The sequence below is a fragment of the Rattus norvegicus genome, chromosome 10 (genome assembly GCF_036323735.1).
Source record: "Rattus norvegicus strain BN/NHsdMcwi chromosome 10, GRCr8, whole genome shotgun sequence".
In the NCBI taxonomy this organism is placed as follows: Eukaryota; Metazoa; Chordata; class Mammalia; order Rodentia; family Muridae; genus Rattus; species Rattus norvegicus.
In genome coordinates, this window is record NC_086028.1 from 4,105,509 (window position 1) to 4,126,250 (window position 20,742).

A 20,742-nucleotide genomic window follows, 5' to 3' on the forward strand; every position below is an offset into this window, starting at 1 on the left:
GTCTGAGGCAGAAGCAGACGCATGTCTCCCGTCTCACTTCCAGCATATGCTCATTGTGTAGAAGGGGGACGGGAACACTTGAATTATTTATGTTACAAGCTCGTACTCTTGCCCTCCCCCCAGCACCACCAACTCCCTTCTCCTCATCCCTGAACTGAGATCACAGAGTTGAATTCACACAACTGAAAGACACTTATAGCTCACTGTACTCCACAGTAAGGTAAGAGAATGTGGCACCAGCCCAGCCTGGCTCCTCCTCCAACCATGGAAACCTAGAAGATTATTGTAATCAGATCACAACTGCTCAAGCATCCCTGGTTTCCTAGCAACCCTCAAAAGGCTCTGGTGAAGGGTTGGAACAAAGGCTTCATGGGTAAGGTAGTGGCAGCTGTGCTTAAGATTGCTGGAGCACTTCTTCAGTTTATCATAAAGGTCTCTCCTAACCATCACCCCAGCAACTCACAAGACACCTGTTAGAAAACAGTTATCAGGCTCAGGGCAAGAGCTCCCAGTCTCACTTCTGAATTCTTCCGGAGGTCTTTGAAGCTTTTCATACGTCCTTCTATATGGATTCTTACATCCTGTGACTGTTCCCTCTGGCCAAGCAAGCATGTTCTCTCCATTTTTCTACAAACACGCTTCTCCATGTGCTCATGTGACTTTTCACACTCCTTTAGTGGTACATTGTATGACCAGTAACACTTGGGAATGCATGATACTTCCATGATTACTTGGATATCAATCTTCATGATCATGCAAACCAATTTTTAATGGAGATATGCTCTAGTTTCATGTCTGTGCCTAATAAAACCGCAGGGAAAACGCCCCCACTGTAAAAAAGCACGCCAAGGGTTGAGGCCAAAGGGCCATGCAGACAGCATTGTCACATTGGTGAAATTTAATGGTATGGAAATGACTAGATAGATGTCAAAGTCTAATAACACCAGACAATAGGATATTTAAAGGAAAATGGGCTTTGCTGGCGTCCCCTTTGAAGTACCCGGGAACCTATACTCTACTTATAATCATTGAAGTGGTTTCTTTCTGTAGATCTCTTTCCGTCTGTGGAATTCAACCCATAGCATTGATGAAAACAACAAATAAAACATCTACCTCCCTCCAGGCCCAGGGTTGAATATGTGACTCAGTGTGGACCCTTAAACTTAAATGGGCACAAAGAGAGAAAAATGACTAGATTGATTCATGTTGTCAAGGAATCTCTGAAAAAATATAGTTAGACAACCTGATGCTGAGCATGGTCACGTACAGAAATAATTTTCCATCACTGTGACAAGAAGTAGCTTAAGGGAGGCTTATCTTGACTTATTGTTTGAAGGGATACAGTCCATGGTGGCAGCAGGAGAAGGAGCTGCTCATATTGTGATCACAGTCAGGAAGCAATGAGTAAACAGGAAGTTCACTCACTTAAACAGAAGCTTCATCTCCTAAAGGTTCTACGATCTCCCCCACCCCCCCAACACCTCCAGTTCAGGGCCAAGTGTTCAAACACACAAACCTATAGGGGCCATTTTATATTCAAATCACAAAACAGTGCATGTCTGCATCATGTACTGTTGGCACTCCAGACGCTGAAACAGGAAGACAGTGAGTTCAGAGTCAGTCTATGCTAAGTAATAAGACCATCTTGAAAGTAGGGAAGGGGAAGACGGATGAGAGGAAGGAGTAGTGCCTGTTTGCCTGCCTTCCCAAGCTGGGACACTCAGATAATTCTTAGTTCTATGAACAACCCACATTCTTCCAAAAGGTGGGGGTTTCCCCTTATATTTGATAGAACTGATTTCTGTTGCTTGTAACTCAACACTGTGACACGGACTAGCGATGCTGAGTTTAGAAGGTGGTGGTTACTGGGCAACAGAGGGAAGGAAATTACTAATGACATTGGCTTTGGCTTCCTTTGGCAGCTGTTTTAAAAAGTTTGGCTGGAAATACTGGAATGGATATAACTCCTTGTCAATGAAATCAGGCTGGAAACAGGATAATAAGTTTATCGCCATAAGAAGTGATTAAGTAGGGCCAGGTAAGCATATTTGAAAGTTCTCTCAGAATATTATTTCTCCCTAGATATCAATAATTGCTACACCAGATGTTTTATACACACACACACACACACACACACACACACACACACACACACACACACACAGGCTTGGAAGAGTGAAATAAATAAACTTACAAATGGCTTTGCTACAGCTTTTTAGTCTCTCATCTTCTCATCTATTGGCCCAAAGAACTCTGAACTTAAAGAATTTTTCAAAGGACTAATATTTAATGTCACAGCCACTGGATGGCCAGATCAAGCACTGAGGCACACTAAAGTCTTGGTAGATATCTACCAATGTGAAAGACTTAGCAGTGACTCAAAGGTTCACATATAGGGGCTAGGAGATGCTGGGGAAAGAAGCCAGCTGCACAAGCCTGATGACCTGGGTTCCATCTACAGAGCCCACACAAAAAGCCTCTGTGGTGTTGTGCCTCTGTAATGCTGGCAGACACCACTCCCAACGTGAGAGAAGTGGCAGAGACTACAAAATGCCCAGGAGCACACACCCCAGGCTTTGTGTAGCAGAGCAGCAGAAAAAAGTGAGACCCTGCCTCAAATTGATTTCTGAAAGTTGTCCTCTGACTTCCACATACATGCTATGGCATGTGCGTGCATGACTATGTACACACACACACACACACACACACACACACACACAAACACACACACATCTCTCTTTTTAAATGTTCCACCTACAGCCTATGGCTGGTACTTTACTCTGTTCTCAGTTTTGAATGACATTTCTTCACATTTATTGATATAACCTTTCCTGTCCCTCACCATACTTCAGCCCTACTGGTCTCCTTTATTTTCACAAGTATGTGAACTGTGCTTATGCCTTACGGGCCTCTGACTATGAGTACATCTCCACCCAGCCCTCTCATGACTCCCATTCCTCCTTACTCACTACTCTTTCTGGCCCTGTCACTTCCTCATGGCAACCTTGCTGCTTCTCACCATCTTACCTCAGCTATTTATCCCATATTTATCTTAAAAAGCATTCCTTGTTTATTTTTATCTATTACCTATTTGGACAGTTTTCTTCCTTCCCCTGAAATAAAGGTTCTAAAGGCCAAAGAGTTTAGCACAGTGCCTCTTGGATAACATGATAAAAAGATCTGAATAAATTTGTAGTCCAGGAGTTATTCTCTATATTAAGAAGACTGAGGCAAGACAGCTCAATGGGTAAAGGCATTTGCTGCACAAGCCTGGTGGCCTTTGTTCAATTCCCGGAACTCATGTGTCCTAGTTAGCTTTGTCATCTTGACACAGACTAGAGTCATCTGAGAAGAAAGCCTCAAGTAAAGAACTGCTTAAGTCAGATTGTCATCTGAGCATGTCTGTAGGGGACTGTCTTGATTATTAACTGCTGCAAGAGGGCCCAGCCCACTGTGGGCAGCAGCATTGCCTAGGTAGGAGGTAAGTCCTCAGCTGTATAAGAAAGTTAGCCAAGCCTGATCCTGTGAGTAATCCAGCAAGCAACATTCTTCTGTGGTTTTTTGGCTCAGTTCCTGCTTAAATTTCTTTCCTGATTTCCCTCTAATGGACTGCAGCCTTGAAGTGTTAACGAGATAAATGCTTTCCTCTCCTAAACTGCATTGGTCATGGCATTTGTCACAGCTACATAGTCAAACTAGAACACTGTATGAGGAGTGGAAGGACTCCAGGAAGCCAACCTATACCTTCGATGTGCGTGTGGCATGTGCACCCCTCCCACATACAGCGCACACACAGCAATAAGCTTACAATAAGGACACTAAACAATAGCCACCCCCATTTTCTACAGCAGCTTTGCAAAAATACAAATAGATCACATTTTCCTTTGTTACACCTACTGTGACTTGAAAATAAATCAAAGATATGCTGTGAAAATGCAGTTCTAGATTAGCGTTCCAGCAAGGAAACTAAAAGAACTTCAGTTGACTTTGGTGTTTATGTATAGTCCAGGCACTCGGACTTGACAAAGAGGGCAGAGCTCTGAGAATCTCGAATCAGAAGTTGTCACATTCTTTCAACTATTCCATTGGAGGTTCACTTATTCATTAAGCAAAGATATGTTAATTTCCTACTATATATGCAAACACCATATGCTGTACACTTCACACTTGAGACCTTCTCCATCTATCAATTTGGTTTATATTCCCCTGTGCTATATCATATGTATCTCACTTGATTTACAAGATCACTTTTCCTTTGAGGGTCTTCTATCCTATTCACAGCAGAGATAGGAGTTTCATAAGTACCAATCTATCTTGCTCTCCCTGCAGGCATGACTAAGCAATCAGGGCACCTCCCACCCTCTCAGCTCTCACTGCAGGCATGACTAAGCAATCACAGCACTGCCACCTTCTCAGGTCTCCATGCAGGCATGACTAAGCAATCACAGCACTCCTACCCTCTCCGTTTTATTACATTCTTGAAACCCACTTTCAGCATTCCATTGCAGGCAGCTGTGACCTCTTATCAGTGGCAGTACTCAAAATAGAATTCCATTTTACTTAGGATGTAAGAAAGATTCCAGGCTTGGGGGTCAGACCATATCTGAGTCCTGCCCTCTCTAGGCATCAAATATAGAGCCTATGCCTGCTTATATATAAAACACAAAGATCCTTCAGACATCATCTTTAGAATACGGATAAACCCACCTGTTTTGCATAGTGTTGAAGAGAGTACAGGAGGTACCACATCAAACGCCTGGTGTACCGTGACTGTTTAGTATGCATTATCAATGTTGGTCACTTCCCACCTCAGTACACCTTACACCAGGGCTCACATACAGCTGCTGCTTGATAAAAGAAGCTGCTGCAACAGGGCACACAGAGGTCAAAGGTCAAAACCCAGGGAAGGCCCCTACTTGAGGGAGAGATGTCTTCCTCAGTGGTGCAGACACTGGAGAGTTGCCCACGTTCCTGTAAACAACCCCTGACCCACGCTTTTATGGGTGACCCTGATTAAGCTAATATGTTTGCCAAAAACAAGCAAACAAACAAAAAAACCATGGAAATTAAAGGACACTAGCAGGAAGAGAGGGGCAAGCCAGCAGAAGTACGAGAAGGAAGAGGATAAGGGGTGAATATATATGATCACAGTAGGACAGATATGCATGGAAATGCCATTATGGGAAAAATACGTGTGATTGGTCTATGTTAATTACAACTCTCCCTCTCTCTCTGCAGCGGTGGTCCTCAACCTGTGGTTCATGACCCTTTAGGGACCACGGTCAGATACCCTGCATATCAATATTTACATTACAATTTGCAACAGTAGCAAAGTTACAGTTACAGAGTACCAACTAAAGTAATGTTATGGTTGGGGGTCAGCACAACAGGAGGAACTGTGTTAAAGTGTGGCAGCATGAGGAGAGTTGAGAACCCTGGATCCACAGCAATGTCATGAGGGTAATGGACTGAACCTCTGAAACTGTAAGCCAGCCCCAATTAAATGTTTTCTTTTATAAGAGAACAGTAACCTTAAGTCTAACTAAGACACTTGGCTGTCCTGGAGCTCACTCTGTAGACCAGGCTGGCCTCAAACTCAGAGGTACACCAGCCTCTGCCTCCCAAGTGCTGGTATTAAGGGTATGTGCTACCACACGGAGTAAACTATAACAAGTGTGAAATGACATGTCTGTGGCATAAGGTCTCTTTGTAACACACAAGTCAATATTGTGAGACTAGGTGGGAGATGACTAAGGTTACTTTGCCTTTGCAGAGCCAAAGATTTTTACTATTCATATCAACACAACATAGTCATTCATGGATATTAAACACACCCAGTCCCCTCTTTAGTCTGCTCTGACACTAATAGGATTGAGGCTGGCATGGGTGGAACACCATGGGGCAGGGAAACTGGAGTAAACGAAATCGAGGGAGATACTATTGGAAAAAATCAACTGGGATTGAATCAGTAGGTTGAACTTGGGAACGCTGCCTTTGCCTGACATTTCCTAATTGCCAGCAATGTCAGAATACAGCCTCACGAGCTTTTCAAGGTACACAACAACTTTTCTTGGCACATAACTTAACACTTGCTAAACTGAGATACAATGCTAAGACTTAATCTGCAGGACCTCAAACTGCGGTAGATTTACAAAGAAAACCACTAGTGTGCTTGACGAAATCTGCCTAGTGTTTAATCTGACAACATTCATTGCCCAACGTTTTTTTTTTTTTTTTTTTTTACAAAGCACCTACTATGCACCAGGCACTGAGGACAGAATAGGGAATGAGTCAGACAAAGCACCCTGGTGTCTAACATCTTGGTAGGAAAGACAGAAAAGGAACAGGAAAGAGACATGAGTTTAGATGGTGACCTGAACTGTGGGAAATTACATGGGGATCCCCAGAGCAGGACCCTGCAAGGCAGCTCTCCACAGAGGCTTTGCACACAGCAGGTGTTTGGAGGGACAACAGCTTCTGTTGTGTACCATGTTGCTGTGACAATGCATTTGGCTGGAAGCAACTGAAGGAGATGTCTTTAGGCTGCAAGGTTTGAAGGCTGCTGTCTGTCACGAAGGGGAAACCAGAGCCCCAGGCAGCACCATGGGGCAGCAGTGGTCAGCTGACCCACATCCTGATGGAAGACAAAGCTTGAAACAGACAGGAAGTGGAGCTGCAACTAAAACCTCAGTGCTCACCTCCTGTAGCTAGGCTGCCCTCTGAAATGTTCCACGGCCTTCCACAATGCAGCCACCAGGGAACTGCCCAGCAACATGTATTCGTGAACATCCCTTGTACCATAAATGCTCAATGCTTGTTTTTAAAAAGGAATATTGATTGGCCCAACAAATTTGATGGCCATATTACTTTAAGAAGATCCATACATTTTCCTGTACTTTGATTAATAAGTGTTTTATGAATGTTTTTATTAAATATATCCAGATAGATGATAATAGGCAGATAGGTAGATAGATAGATAGATAGATAGATAGATAGATAGATAGATAGATAGATAGGCAGGCAGGCAGGCAGGCAGGCAGGCAGGCAGATAATATGTAGAAACACAATAGCAATTTCTATATACCTAGCCCCAAGTCATAATGGCCAGGATTTAGTAAATACAGATTTGATGAGCCAATAGGCAAATTGCAAACCTAAACTCTCATTTTCAATTAATTGAAGGAGATAAATGGATAGATAACACACAGATGACAGACGAAGGGGAAAGACGGTAAATCCTGGGAACGTAAGTTTTTCATGACACTCTAATTTCATTTGGTTTGGGCTCTGGGATTTGTTTTGTTTTCTTTTTGTTTGATGGGGCGGTGGGTGTTGAGATGAAGTTTTGTTTTGTAGCCCAGGCTGGCACTGAACCTACAGTCCTCATATAGAATCCTAGGACTGAAGGCATGTGTCAGCTTAGGCTTGGCTTTCATTGTGAGAGCCAACTCTTACCTAAATGTTTGATATTTAAATGCCTGTGATAAAGATAACATTTAGTAATTGCATTTTAATTTCCTTTATTGGTAAGATCATAAGCCTACCATATTGCATGGACCCTGGATCTCCTCCTAGGCAAATCCCCTGGCCTCTCTGAAGTCAGACACACACCGAAGGCAAGATAATGCCAAGCAAACTTAGCCCCAGCTCCAAGATTCCCTAAGGGAGACTTTTCTGGCTGGTTGACTTGAATTGGGTAACTACAGACCAGAGAGATTCAGCACTGTGGACAGATCTGAGGCTGGGCAGGGCAGTATTCTGCAGGTCCAGGGACCTAGATTTAAGTGTATAAAATCCAGGCATTGCTATCAGTCTCAATGTAAACTCGACTCCAGGCTGAATACCTGAATTAATGACTTCAAATCTCCATTTAATGAAATATTCAGATTGTGATTGCACTCAGTTTCATTAACTGTAATTCTCAGGCTAATGTAATGAGATTTTCTTTCAACTTGTAATTAACTTTATTGAGAATGCTTACTGGGATTTTTTTTTAAGGCAGGTTTCCTCGAACCTTACTGCAAATTATTTTAATGTATGTATCATGGTATTAAGTATATTACTTATTTTTTGTTAGCTGTTAATTTCCAAAGAAGCAAAAGATCTGTATTAATCTCTTCTAGGGGGAGACAGAAGGTTTGCTGAGTGAAGGAAGCCCTCTAACCAGGAAATAATCCTGGTTGCTGATTCTGAAATCCAGGCTTCCTCTGTCAGACTTGGCATTCTTATTATTTTTCTACCAAAACCATTATGATCCTAATCAAAAAAGCTCCTTTTTTATGCAATTTGCAATATAAAAATAAAAATTCTTCAGATTTTCAAAAACTGTTTTCTGTAGCTCAAAGTCCTCCCTTCAGTCAAAGGCGAACACTGTCGAAGTGTTCTGCTTTTCCTCCTCTGTTTTCTTGGAAAGTCACTGGGGAGTATGTTTCTGGCAGAACAAATATTATCAATTTCTCAGGAAAAGATGTCCTTGCTCATCTCTGCCCCCATGTTCTGGGGAGACCTCCTGCTTGTTTGCAAGGTACTCTTCCCGGCCACCACCATTGCTTTCCTCGTCTCCTGCTCCTTACTGTATTGTAAGAGCCAAGAGGATATACCCGAGAAAGGCTCCCCACACGCATGTCTCCCATTGTTGCCTAGAGAGAAGTTTTAAATGCCAGCTGAAAGTTGATTCAAAGGAAATATTAATTACTGGCAAGTAATGTCAGAAATGTCTGGTACTCCAGAACAAGACTGGTGACTTTATTTAAGTGGGTTTATTTTCAAAAATGAGGCTAACCTAATGCTGCAATTCTTAACATCAATCAATAAGGTAAAGAAAAAGAAAAGAAACACAGCCCTGATATAATACGCAGCAAGGGCTCCTGGGAAAAGCACAAGAAAGGATGTGACCAGAGTGTAAGATTTGTAACTCAGTACATGAGTGTAGTGGCCAGAGCCCAAGCTCCTTGCCTGGTGTCTCTGGCCATGGGCAGGTCAGTCAAAGCCTCTGAGCCAGTTTCCTCATTGATCTGTCATTGCTGCAAACACATTTTTATTATTTCATGGTGCTCTTGAGGGGAGGTAAAATGAACACACGTTGTAGGTGACACACAAATGGATCTGCTTCACTTGTGACTCCTAGCACATCAAACACATAGCAAGTGTACCCCTCCCGCATCCAAACATGAAGGCAGAAATATTTTCCCAAAGCAATAATGTCACTGCTGTGCAAGAAGCATGACTTGGCATCTCTGAAACTCAACCGCAGGGTTGAGCCTTTGGGCTTTCTTTACAGAGAGTCCTACAGGCAGTTGGAAAAGCAGCGCAAGGCTTATGTGACCATATTAGAAGAAAGATTTGGAAAGAACTTACAGAAGGTAATTTTTTTCCTTTTAGGGCTCCATCTTTTTTTTTAATTTTTTATTAGATATATTTATTTACTTACATTTCAAATGTTATTCTGTTACTATTGCTGTGATGAAATACCATGACCAGAGCAACTCGGAGAGGAAAGGGTTTATTCAGTTTATGCTTCCACATCACCGTTCATCACCAAAGTCAGGACAAGAACTCAAGCAGGGCAGGAACCTGGAGGCAGGGGCTGAATCAGAGGCAGAGGCCATGGAAGGGTGCTGCTTATTGGCTTGTTCCACATGGCTGGCTCAGCCTGACTTCTTCTAGACCCTTTGACCAACTGCCCAGGGATGGCACCACCCACAATGGACTGTGCCCTCCCCCATCAATTACTAATTTAAAAAATGCCCCACAGGCTGGCCCACTGCCTGATCTAATGGAAGCATTTTCTCAGTTAGGGCTCCCTCCTTCAATGACCCTAGCATGTCAAGCTGACATTAAGCTAGTCAATACAGGCTCTGTTTCTTTGTTGACAGCACATGCCCTGTACATGAACACACACACACACACACACACACACACACACACACACACACACGTTGTCAACCAACACAGAGAATGAAAACATTGCTAACAACATCTGTCCAGTGAATGCATCCCCGTCCACACAGACACTCTCTAGTAAACAGACAAGTAGTCGTGTTTCTATAACCAGGCATGCGTGGTGCTACACTCCTTGCGTATGCCCATTCTCTGTACTCCTTTTGTAGTATAGAAAAGAGGTTCAGAATTCTAGTACCCGTTCCAAGCATGCACAGCTGCTAAGGGATGGATCAAAGCTCAGGTCCCAGCTGTCCACCTCTGAGATCCAGACCCTCCGTGGCTCCCTACACTCCCACACACTCACTTAGACATGTTTGATAAGAGATCTCCCTGTGTGGCAGGCCTCTCAGTGGCACTGTTTACCCCAGACAGTAGATCTCTCAAGCTCAAGCTGCTTGGAGTCACTACAGGCCTCTGAGTGATTTTCCTAATGCAGCACAGATCCCTTCCGTTAGCTGCTTAACAGTCGATGACACCCCAGGGCCTCCAGAGTGGGATGGGACAAGCCGTGCACCTTTCCAAGGCAGCGAAGACTTTAGATTTCAGGAACAACTTAGTATGTGTGACATCGTAAAAGTTAGACCCTCCCCTCAGATAGAATGAGCCAAGCTCTATCAGAGCTGGCTATCTATGAAAGCCCCTTACTGTCCACCCAACTGGGTGGTTATTGAGCTTGTGCTAGACTCCCATACATGCACTCATCCAGCAAGTGTCTATGAACATAGTACACTGTCTAAGCACTAGGGATACAGGGACAAACAGAGCAAGAGCATCCGTGCTCACCCTCCACCTCCCATGACTTACAGACTCTGCCCCACCACAATACCCAAAAGGACCCAAGAATACCATCTACCTTGCCCAGCTAATTGATTTAGAATCAGACAACCGATCCAGAGGAAACCCAGAAGCCAGAGACCAACATTTGTGTGTGTGGTCCCATCCCCCTAACACCCATCAAGAATGAGGTATTTCCCTGAGCTGTTGTTGGGTTTCACAATGTCCCCCTTGGCCTCATGTTTGGACATTCTATTTAGGGAGCTTATGGAACCTTAGGAAGTCAGGCCCATGTGGGAGAAGACTTTGAAGGTTGCACCTGTCCCTGATTCCTGCCTCACTCTTTGCTTCCTGGTCCATGAAGTGAACAACACCTGGCATATACACTCCCATGGCTGTGTGCTTCTGCCACCACAGACTGAGCCTCTCTACATGTGTTTCCTACAGCAATGGGGCTGAAACTCTCTGAGGCCATGAAGAATTGTTTTTTGCTTTTCTGAAGTCATTTCTGTCAGGTATGTTGATCACATGTGTGCAGAAGTTACTAATGCAACCCCGCCTCTGACATATGAATCTCACGAGGAGGCAGTCCACAGGGTCTAATGAACCTGCCTTACAGAATGTGACCTCCCCAGGTTCGAATCCTGGGTACTCTGTTATTCCCTGTGATGCCACAGACAGATGCTTTACCATTAACTCCTAATTTACACACTTCCGGATGCACACAGACACAGTGAGAAATGGATAAACTCAGTGTACCTGGCCACCCAGACACAATGCCTCTCACAGTTTTCAACTTTCCCGGTGTATTTTAAGGCAAATCTCATTCAGGCAAAATGTTAGATGAAATTCCTTAACTTCCATCCATCTCAGTTTTCCTAAGTCATAAACTGAGAATAATGACGCTCCACTATAGATCTCTTCCTTCACCAGACAGATATTCATGGAGACACTGCCATGGGCAGCCTCTGTTCCCAGTGTCAGGGAGATGGCTGTGACCACACTCAGGACTTTCCTCCTGACATCTGTGCTTTTGTGCTTTGCTGGAAGACAGATGGATGAACCAAGATGACTTTAGACAGAACAACTTGCCATAAAGAAAATCCTGGTGACACAGGAGCAGCATGTGACTTGAGGCCAGAGATGAGCAAGGAGGTCTGGCTAAGGACACAGTGAGTCCTGCCAAGGGAGAAGCCCCGGGGACAGTGTGCTGGGAACAAAGCACCACAGAGGTAAGGAGCCTGGGGCAGAAATGGGTGTGGCTATCTGAGGGCTGTTTTGAGTTCTAACTGAGTTAATGCATTCACAGCACTTAATGCAGTACCCAGCAAGTGCTCAATAAATGTCAGGGTTCTAAAGGAGACCTCCCTACAAGATGCCAAGTTGGATGCATAGCCTAAAACAGCCCTTTCCTGTGGCATCAAAGGGGCTTTCGTTCCTTTAGTATATCCTTCAAAACGCTCATTCCCAGAGGGACACCCACTTGTTCTGCAAACACCTGCAACACAAGAGAGATCAAACAGTGTTAATCGCACCCTCAGGGCCTCACTGGCTGGGTTTCTGTGGGACTCAGTGGTGTAGATCAGTAATGCTGGCTACTATGGAGGTGGCTCAGCCAGTTCTCAAGCTTGGAGTCCTACTGGCTTCTCCAACTCCAGCTCTCAGTTCCTTAAACACACCCTTCAAAATGTCCATTTCCAAAGGCACACCCACATACATCTCAGAATGAAAGATAAAGGGATCTCAAGATGACTTTCCATGATAGAGAGTGAGCTCACCATGTGTGAGGGAGGACATAGGTTCAACCCTCAGCTCTAGGGAAAAAAAAATCAGTTCTACTGATCCATAATTATGGAAATGTTGCATCATTAAAGTTTTTAAGGCCCAGTTTCCTGTCCTAACAATGACAAAAACCTATAGGTTTTGAGAGAACTCAGCGTGTTTGGGAATTTACACTGCCACCTGTCCAAGTCTCTCATAACATTACACTACTCTACATACACTTTACTCTCGAACACTGATATCTATATTGATTCCTGGCTAGGAAATCCCTCTGCCACCTACATATTACAAAGTTTCTGAAAACATCTATGTCAAAATTTCCAAAAGTCAAGGTTGGGCATCCTATCCCTGCCTTGGTGAATATGGGCAATTGAGAGAGGGCCTGAGCATGAACTGCTCTCAGTTTTGTGTCCACTTCTTAGTTTGTGAGAGACACGTTTAAGGATCGATTTGGGAAGGAGGCTTGATGGGGCCAGAACACAAGGGGCTTTTCTTATATATTCCATGTCTTAAAATGGAATGAAGTCAATATTTGTCCTCAGTATTGAGTGAAATCTCACTTACATAGATGATGATGATGATGATGATGATGATGATGATGATGATAATAAAATAAGTACTAGTAGTAGTATATTAGTACTGGTAGTAATAAGGCTGGGAAGATGACCCAGTGGGTAAAGTGCTCTCTGCACAGGCACAGATGTTCAAGTTCAGATCCCCAGCACACCTGTAAAAACTGAGCATGTGGGTAGGAAGAGGAGCATCATGGGAAACCACTGGCCAACCAACCTAACCAAAAGGGAAAGGGCCAGGTTCAATGAGACTGTCTCAAAAATAAGAAAGAGGAAAAAAAGAAAGAAAGATGGAAAGATGGACAGAGGTGGGAGGAGGGAGGGAGGGAATGAGGGAGCGAAGGAGGGAGGGAGAGAGGGAATAAAGAACAAAGGAATGAAGAAAGATGCAAACACCTAATGCTGACTTTTGGCCTCTGTATACAGATACATGGGTGAGCATGGCCTCATATGCTCATGTAGTTCATGTAACAGATTATAAAAAGATAATTGGATGGATGGATGGATGGATGGATGGATGGATGGATGGATACACATATACATATGTGTAATGATCAACAGACAATAGACAGACAGACCAACAGACAGACATACAGACAGACAGACGAGTAAGTACATGCACCAAATGCCAAAGCTGTGCTTCACATGTGCGTAAAACATAAGACACTGCCACACAGCTCTATACACAAAGCACATTCCAGGAAGCAACTGGTTTCACTCCAGCACTGACTGGATAGCTGCTTTCATATGGACATTGCGAGCACTGGAAGGTACCCTGTACCTGAGTTAATGTTGCTCTCTATCTGCATTCCATCATGCTACAATATCATACGACTAAAATCCAGCCACTGATGGATGCTGCACTAAAGATTAGGTGCCAGCCAGGGTGGACCATGAGACCCAAAGGGAACATTTGCAAAGGAATGGTAAAATTGAAGCAGTGTCTACACAGTAGGTATGAGGAATTTGCCTGTGTAATTCATCTGAGGAAACTAACCTAAGTGGCATAAGATGCTAACAGAAGCGAGTGGGTGAGGAGTGTGCAGAACCCCATGAACAAATCTTTGCAAGTCCTCTGTAATCTAAGGCATCTAAAGCATTTTTATTTCCAAACTACCACTGTTAACACAGTGAAATTGAGACACATCCAGGTCGGTTCCACCTGCAGCCCCTCACCCACACCTCCCATCCTGAGAAAAGACTGAACTTCTAAGGGGGTGTCCCTGGGAATGCAGGAGGTTGCAGTAGGAGAGGCAGAGTGCTTTCTGGGGACATGGAGCACAACATGCCCTCAAATGCAACTGTTCTGTCACTCAGAAGCTTTAGAGTTTGCAGAAACTCAACATTGCCTCAAAATCTGCATCCTATCCACCAACAACTTCAAAACCTCGCTGATTGTCTACACAGCATGTCAGCTCCTGAAACATTTGATCCAAGCAGAAAGGGTGCGCTAGCATGAGTGTATTAAAGATGCTAAGAGCTCCTCATAATGGCACAAGACAATAATCCCAGCACACAGGAGGCTGAGGCAAGAGGATTGCAAGTTCAAGGTGAGCCTGAGACACAAAATGAGATTCTACTTCACAGAAGGGTGGGAAGGAAGCCAGGAGAAAGAGGAGGAAAAGTAGAAAGAGGAGCGAGAGGAGGAAGAGAGAATTAAAGAATAAAAAGAATAATTCTCTCCAATACATGTTGTTGAAGGGGTCATTGAGCAGAGATAAAAAAGGGCATGTGACTGTTAATCCAACAACTTGAATATTAAGTGAAGAATAAACTAAAAGCACAACAATCCATCCTCTTGATGTATCACAAATACATGTATCTGTAGGTCACTGTAGTTCCCATAATGCCCTGGGAGTAGTTTTATATTCAGGTAGGTTTGTTCTAATTCTATGAAGGGCTGGGCTAATTTTTCACTGATCAGATCAGATCCCTCACCTGTGTTTCTCCATCAGCCAAATAGGTTCAGGTGACCACTAATCTTGTTAAGCTCCTGGTAAGTTAATATCAATCATGTAGTAATAGCCTTTCAGTGAACTACCAACCTCATTCCATTTTTTTAAACATACACATTTTAGTTGACTGTAACATATAAAAAGTTTCTATGAATCAATAAGAAGATAAATCATTCATTACAAAGAAGCTCATTCTTACTGTTAACCACTATTCACATATTGATTTTGCACACAACTTATCTTTCTAATGTAAATTCAACTTACAAGGCTACATGCCCCCTATTGTTCATAGTCAGATGTTCTCAAGAATGCTTGATGGGAAAGGACGGGGTCAACCTGAAAGCAATGTCAGTGGAGATTCTTGTAAGGATTCAGTGCTGGAGATAGCACTCATGGATTCTCCCTGGGGTTTACCAGAACATCCTCCTATAGTGTTTGTTCTCCTTGGCATCAAAGACTATAAAGCAAGGCCTTGTGAGGCCTATGACTCCAGCTACAGGAAGATCTGAGTTCAAGGTAAGCCTGGGCTACTAAAGGGCTCAAGGGTGGCCTGGGTATTAGTAAGTGAGACCCTGTTTTCAAAATAAAAATAAAAATGAAAAAATCTAGGGATGTGAGCCAGTAATATAATGCCATCTTACTCAAGTATGGGCCTAAATCCTACCCACCTTTAGTATCAAAAAAACCAATCACCAAGGCACAAATATAGCCCTACAGAAGAATCATATACATACAGCAAAGTAGCCTGTGGCAGAGATGAGTGAGTTATGCAGTCCTTGATCGTTCGGTCCTTGGTCTTCAGCACAACTGTGAATGAAGGACCCTCCCTGTGAATGAAGGACCCTCCCTGTGCAGTGGTGAGTGCTGAGCAAGCCTAGTTCTCAATGAACAACTTCAGAGTGAGTGCTTCAAATCACCTCAGAGCCTGAGGCGTCCCTTCAAAGCCTGTGAGCCAACACCCTCCACAGCCAGAAACTCCATACTTTGGTGACCCCCATCTGCTTGGAATTCATTCATAAGACTTGGAAACAGCAGCAGATATAACCAGGCACAGCCATGGTTGCCACCCTGGTTGCAGGCTCTGTGGGATTTGAACATAAAGGTTCCAAAAGCTCGTGCGTTTTGCCTCACAGTGCATTGATCTCAAAGACTATCTTTACAATCCAGTTTGCAGATAAATAACATGTAATTGTTTCATTTACTAAAGTTTCCTGTTGGTAGCTTATTTTCCTATCTGTGTCAATACCGAATATTGTCATTGCCAACCACTATAAGAATTTCCAAAACCAGGGAAAATTATCACCATGCAAAATCAGAGAATCCATGTCATCTGTGTCAAAGCCCCATACCCTACACAGAGCTCTTCCTTACCCATTTTATAAAAATTTAAAAATTTGCAGCCTAACAGTCTGCAACTATGTCTCGGCAAATGAACGAGCCTTGCAGCTTGTGGGGGAGTTTCAGCAAAGGATGCCCACCCTGAGAGAGTGCATGACACCAGTGCTTCTGCTGTTTTCGGGAACCTCCAACTATGGTTTGATGCACCCTTCCAACAGCCCGCCTCAGCTGCTTTCAAGCAGGATTCTTCACATTGCTTCGACCTGGGAATATGATTGCTAGGAAGAACCACCATAGCAATGTGTGCAATGTGTGCCTATCAAACCCAAGCAGCCTCATTGTTCCTCGACTCCTAACTAGAGCATCAGCTCCACTGTGTGTTGTCTACTCAGACTTTGGAAGGGAAGGAAACCTGAGGAAATAAACCATAATCCCCTGGGATGCTCCGTCCCAGGAAAAGCATCTACTGAGACACAATAGTAAAAGAAGCCTGTTCCCTTTCCCTGGCAGAGCAAGAGAACCAAATGTAGAAGCATGCATATTCATCCCCCACTACACACACACACACACACACACACACACACACACACACACACACACAGTGGGGGTTGTTATAGGTCTTTTTTGGGAAGCTCATTTTATGTTCTAAAAGATAAAATTGTATGTTCATTGAAAGGAGTGTGAAACCTAAAAATAGCAACTAGTTAACCTCAGAAGACAAATAAAACAATTGGTTAATCAATGACCCAGCCGAGATGAACCAATAGCAAACACTCCCCAATCAACATGAACCAATGAGATAGATTATTAACTAACAGATCAACAATAAATCAAACCAATGAAATAATGCATTGGTTAAGTAAGTACCCAACATGAGAACCAAGTTTATAGATCAACAATGATGAATCAATGAAGTCATCTAGTAATTAATAAAATAACCAACCAAGTGTCTCACTCTTTCGCAGGCAACACATCCATGTCAACTCTTACAGGACCAAATGCAGCATCACATACAACAGAGAAAGCTAACTTGTCCTTGAGTCGTCCCAGGAAATCCTGCCAAGTGCCACTGCCATATTACCATGAGACTGGAAGTGGCCTGTACTTACGGAGATTATTTATGGGGGTTCTTGTGTCCATGTTCTCATAATGCTGCACGTGGACGACAATGTTAAGGTCTCTCTCCATGTGGTCAGTGTTGCAGTGGCCCTGTGGCCTCATGACATCCGCAAGGGCTCTGAAAAAACAAAGGAAAGAACTCGGCTCACTCACAATACAGCAGTGTGAACCATACGCCCGTCACTGCCCATACTGGACAAACAGGAAAGCCATTCCTTCCAGAGAACTGCCCTTCCAGTTAGGGATAGCGCAGAGGAAAACACAGAGGCACTAAAGTGGCTGTGAGCAGAGGTTGCATAGTCATGCTACACGCTGCATACTGCTTACTGGCAAGGTCATCTACCCGACAGTGCTGCTGAGGGGTCAGATGATGAGTTCATGCAGTGTGGCTCCACCCCAGAGACCGAGTCCTCTGTTCCTAACACACATGCCAACACTTCTTGCCTAGCAATGGCCGCATATTAGTAACATTTACTCAGTCCTTACCATAAGCTAACCATTAGGCTAACAGCAATGTTATCCCTTACCTAAGCAAAAGAATATAGACTTTCTTGTGGGCTCACAAGGAGTTATTACTTCTCTGCAGAAAAACAAACAAAGGCTCAGAGAGGGGAGTTGACTTGCTCAAGGCCACCCAGCCAGTGTGCAGCACAAAGACTTCAATGTTTTCTTTTTCTTTATCTCTTTTAAAAAGAGGATGGGAACACAGTTCAAGTGCTGTCAATGACCTAACCTCATAATGAGATGTAAGCTGTGCTTGCACTTAGAACAGAGCAGACAGATGTCACATCCCAAGGTCAGATTCCCAACACACCTCCCTCCTTATTTACCCTCCAGGATATGTACATTTAGAACGGTGCAAATACCCTTAAACATATGTAGTACAGAGTGCTGTTTACATGTGAGTCTCTCCACATGTTTGGTCTTTCTGGAACCTCCTTCTGTTTGCCCCTTTGTTCATGCACATGAAGCTCGATGGAGTGCTGACAGTTGATTTCATGTCTCACAAGCACTGCCAAGTTCTCCAGCCTCCTCAGCCCCATGTGTACTTACCTGCAGGAATTGCTCTCTCCATCTGCAAGCCTAGCAAGATGGACCAGCCACTGTGGGTGACAACTACAAGAATGGAGATGTTCTGTAAAACCAGTAGACTCATCTCTGTAATGACGAGCAATCCCAGGAACCAACAGGTCAATGGAACTCTTCATTCTGATCTCCTCTTGCCACCTGCAAGCCCTACCTCCATGTTTTAGGGGATACACCCTGACATTCTTAGCCAAGTGGCTCTCAGTATCCTCATCAAAAGAGACAAAGAAAGGGAGGTTCTGCGTTGGCAGGGTCCACCCAGACCACCAAGAGCTCAGCAGAGTGTCTCTGCTGAAGTATCTACGGCAGCCCACAGCACGCCGAGTTTCATCTAGATTCATCTGAACCCAGAGGGTTAGACCCTAGAGCTGGGCATGTGTGAGGTGTTTCTGAAAGCTTTCCCTATACACCAAGGGCATGCTCTAGTTAAATCTTGAGTCTGTGCTAGAGCAACAGGGGCCATGCATGAGGACCATGGCTGTGGTGGTAGATTACAGTAAGAACTGCAACCTGGGAGAAGTCTGAAGGGAGAGAGACCCAGGGCAGTGAAGCTGGAGGCCTACAGGTGCCAGAGGACAAGATGGAATCCACTAGAGACAGGAAAATAACAACAGCCCGCACACGTTTGTTCATTCAGCAGATGTTTATTGTCTACAGTATGCCATGCATGACATGAGGCCCTGGGGGCACAGCACTGCACAAGCTGAGAGAGGTCGTGGCCTTCCTGGAGCTTACATTCTATGGGAGAGAATAAAAATAGATATGTTAAATAAAAATAAGCAAGAGCTGAAATAAACAACAAGGAATGGTGCAGCCAACAGAGCCAGGTACCATAACAACAGCCCAAAAATAGAAACGGTCCGAACGTCCATCAGCCAAAAAGCAGAATGCAGTATACAAGATGGAATATTACTCAGCAGTGAAGAGGAAGACTAGAGCCCAGACACCAGTCCAAATGTGAGTAAAACTTGAAAACCTTATGGCCAGTGAAAGAAAGCAGACACAAAAAGGCCTGGGTTGTGTGGTTTCATTTACAGCAAGTGTCTAGAGTAGACAAATCCATAAAGATCACAATCATGGTTGCCAGAAGCTATGTGGGAAAGAGAGAGTGGGAATAGACCCCTAGAAGACAGGGAAGGACTGGGGGACAGGGGAGGGGCAGCTGGTGCTTCATTAGACCTAGTAACTAAGAAGTGAGTCAGAGAGGTAGGGAGAGATACCAAGACAACATCTTACGAAGAGGTGAGACTCTTATGAGCAGCATTAGGCTGGTCACGAGATGCTGCAGCTTGGAGCTGAACTGTCCCTCAAAGATCCATGTCAAAGGCTCATTTCCCACCATGATGCCATGGATGGTAGTGGGGACTTTAAGAGGAGAGGATAACTGGAGGTCTTCAGTCATGGGAAGCAGTGGACATGGACCCTGACCACTTCCTGTTCTCACTGTTTGCCTTCCTGGCCATGAAGAGAACATCTGTGCTCTACCACGTGCTCCTGCCAAGACACGCCACCTTACACGGAGGCCAACAGATCGTGAGCTGAAACCTCCTAGACTATAGGCCAAACGAACCTTTCCTCTGCACAAGTCGGCCTGCTCAGATGGTTGCTGGAGTAACAGAAAGCTAGCTCACACAGGTGGGGGGACAGAAAGAGCATGTCAGGCAGACCATATAGGAAAGCACAAAGGCCCCAAGGCAGGAAAGACATCAGATATTTAAGGAACAGGCAAGCAAGCTGATAACGATGGAGCAGGCCAAACAGAGAGGAACAAGGCAAGGCAAGCTGCAATCCATTTTACAGAGCAAGGAGTTGCCCACATGAGATGAGTTCTGCTCCTGGCTGAAGGAGTGACTGGAGTTACTCCTGAATGTCTGAAATCAAAGCCCATGCCCTTTCCTGCCTCTGTGCAACAGGCAAGGTCTGAAACTCAGGAAGGCTTCAGGGAAGGGAGCTCTGAGACAGGACCTTGTAAACCTAACTTGCCTTTTCCACTTCTAAACAGGTTCTTCATCCTGGACTTCAAAGGATCGCTGAATTCTTCTGGAATTGAATGGAAAATTTGTTTTTGCTTTTTTTTATCTTGAGCAAAGAAGCCATAACTTTCATCAGACTCCCCACGGGTCCACTCCCAAAGCACCAAAATAGTGGAGCTCTCCCCATCAGACTTAAGCCTG

The 20,742-nt window shown here is 44.2% G+C and overlaps 1 protein-coding gene and 1 long non-coding RNA gene across 7 annotated transcripts in view; one reads left to right on the forward strand and one right to left on the reverse strand.

The window, feature by feature from the left end:
- Positions 1-20,742, reverse strand: part of Shisa9 (shisa family member 9) — a 292,994-nt gene that overhangs the window by 262,884 nt on the left and 9,368 nt on the right. For 4 of the 5 annotated variants that reach the window (XM_039087032.2, XM_039087033.2, XM_039087034.2 and 1 more), the window contains one exon: positions 17,473-17,600. In XM_039087032.2, the coding sequence (XP_038942960.1) occupies positions 17,473-17,600 (128 nt within the window). Of the gene's footprint in view, positions 1-17,472; positions 17,601-19,192; positions 19,307-20,551; positions 20,609-20,742 lie in introns of those variants that run through there. The other variant, XM_039087036.2, reaches the window with a different exon arrangement.
- Positions 1,736-13,377, forward strand: LOC120095014 (uncharacterized). Of its 2 annotated transcripts, XR_010055503.1 has the most exons (4): positions 1,737-2,038; positions 7,183-7,246; positions 10,977-11,231; positions 11,771-13,377. It is a non-coding gene; the product is annotated as an uncharacterized LOC120095014 (long non-coding RNA). The 2 variants fall into 2 exon arrangements; XR_010055502.1 differs by having other exon boundaries at positions 1,736-2,038; positions 7,183-11,231.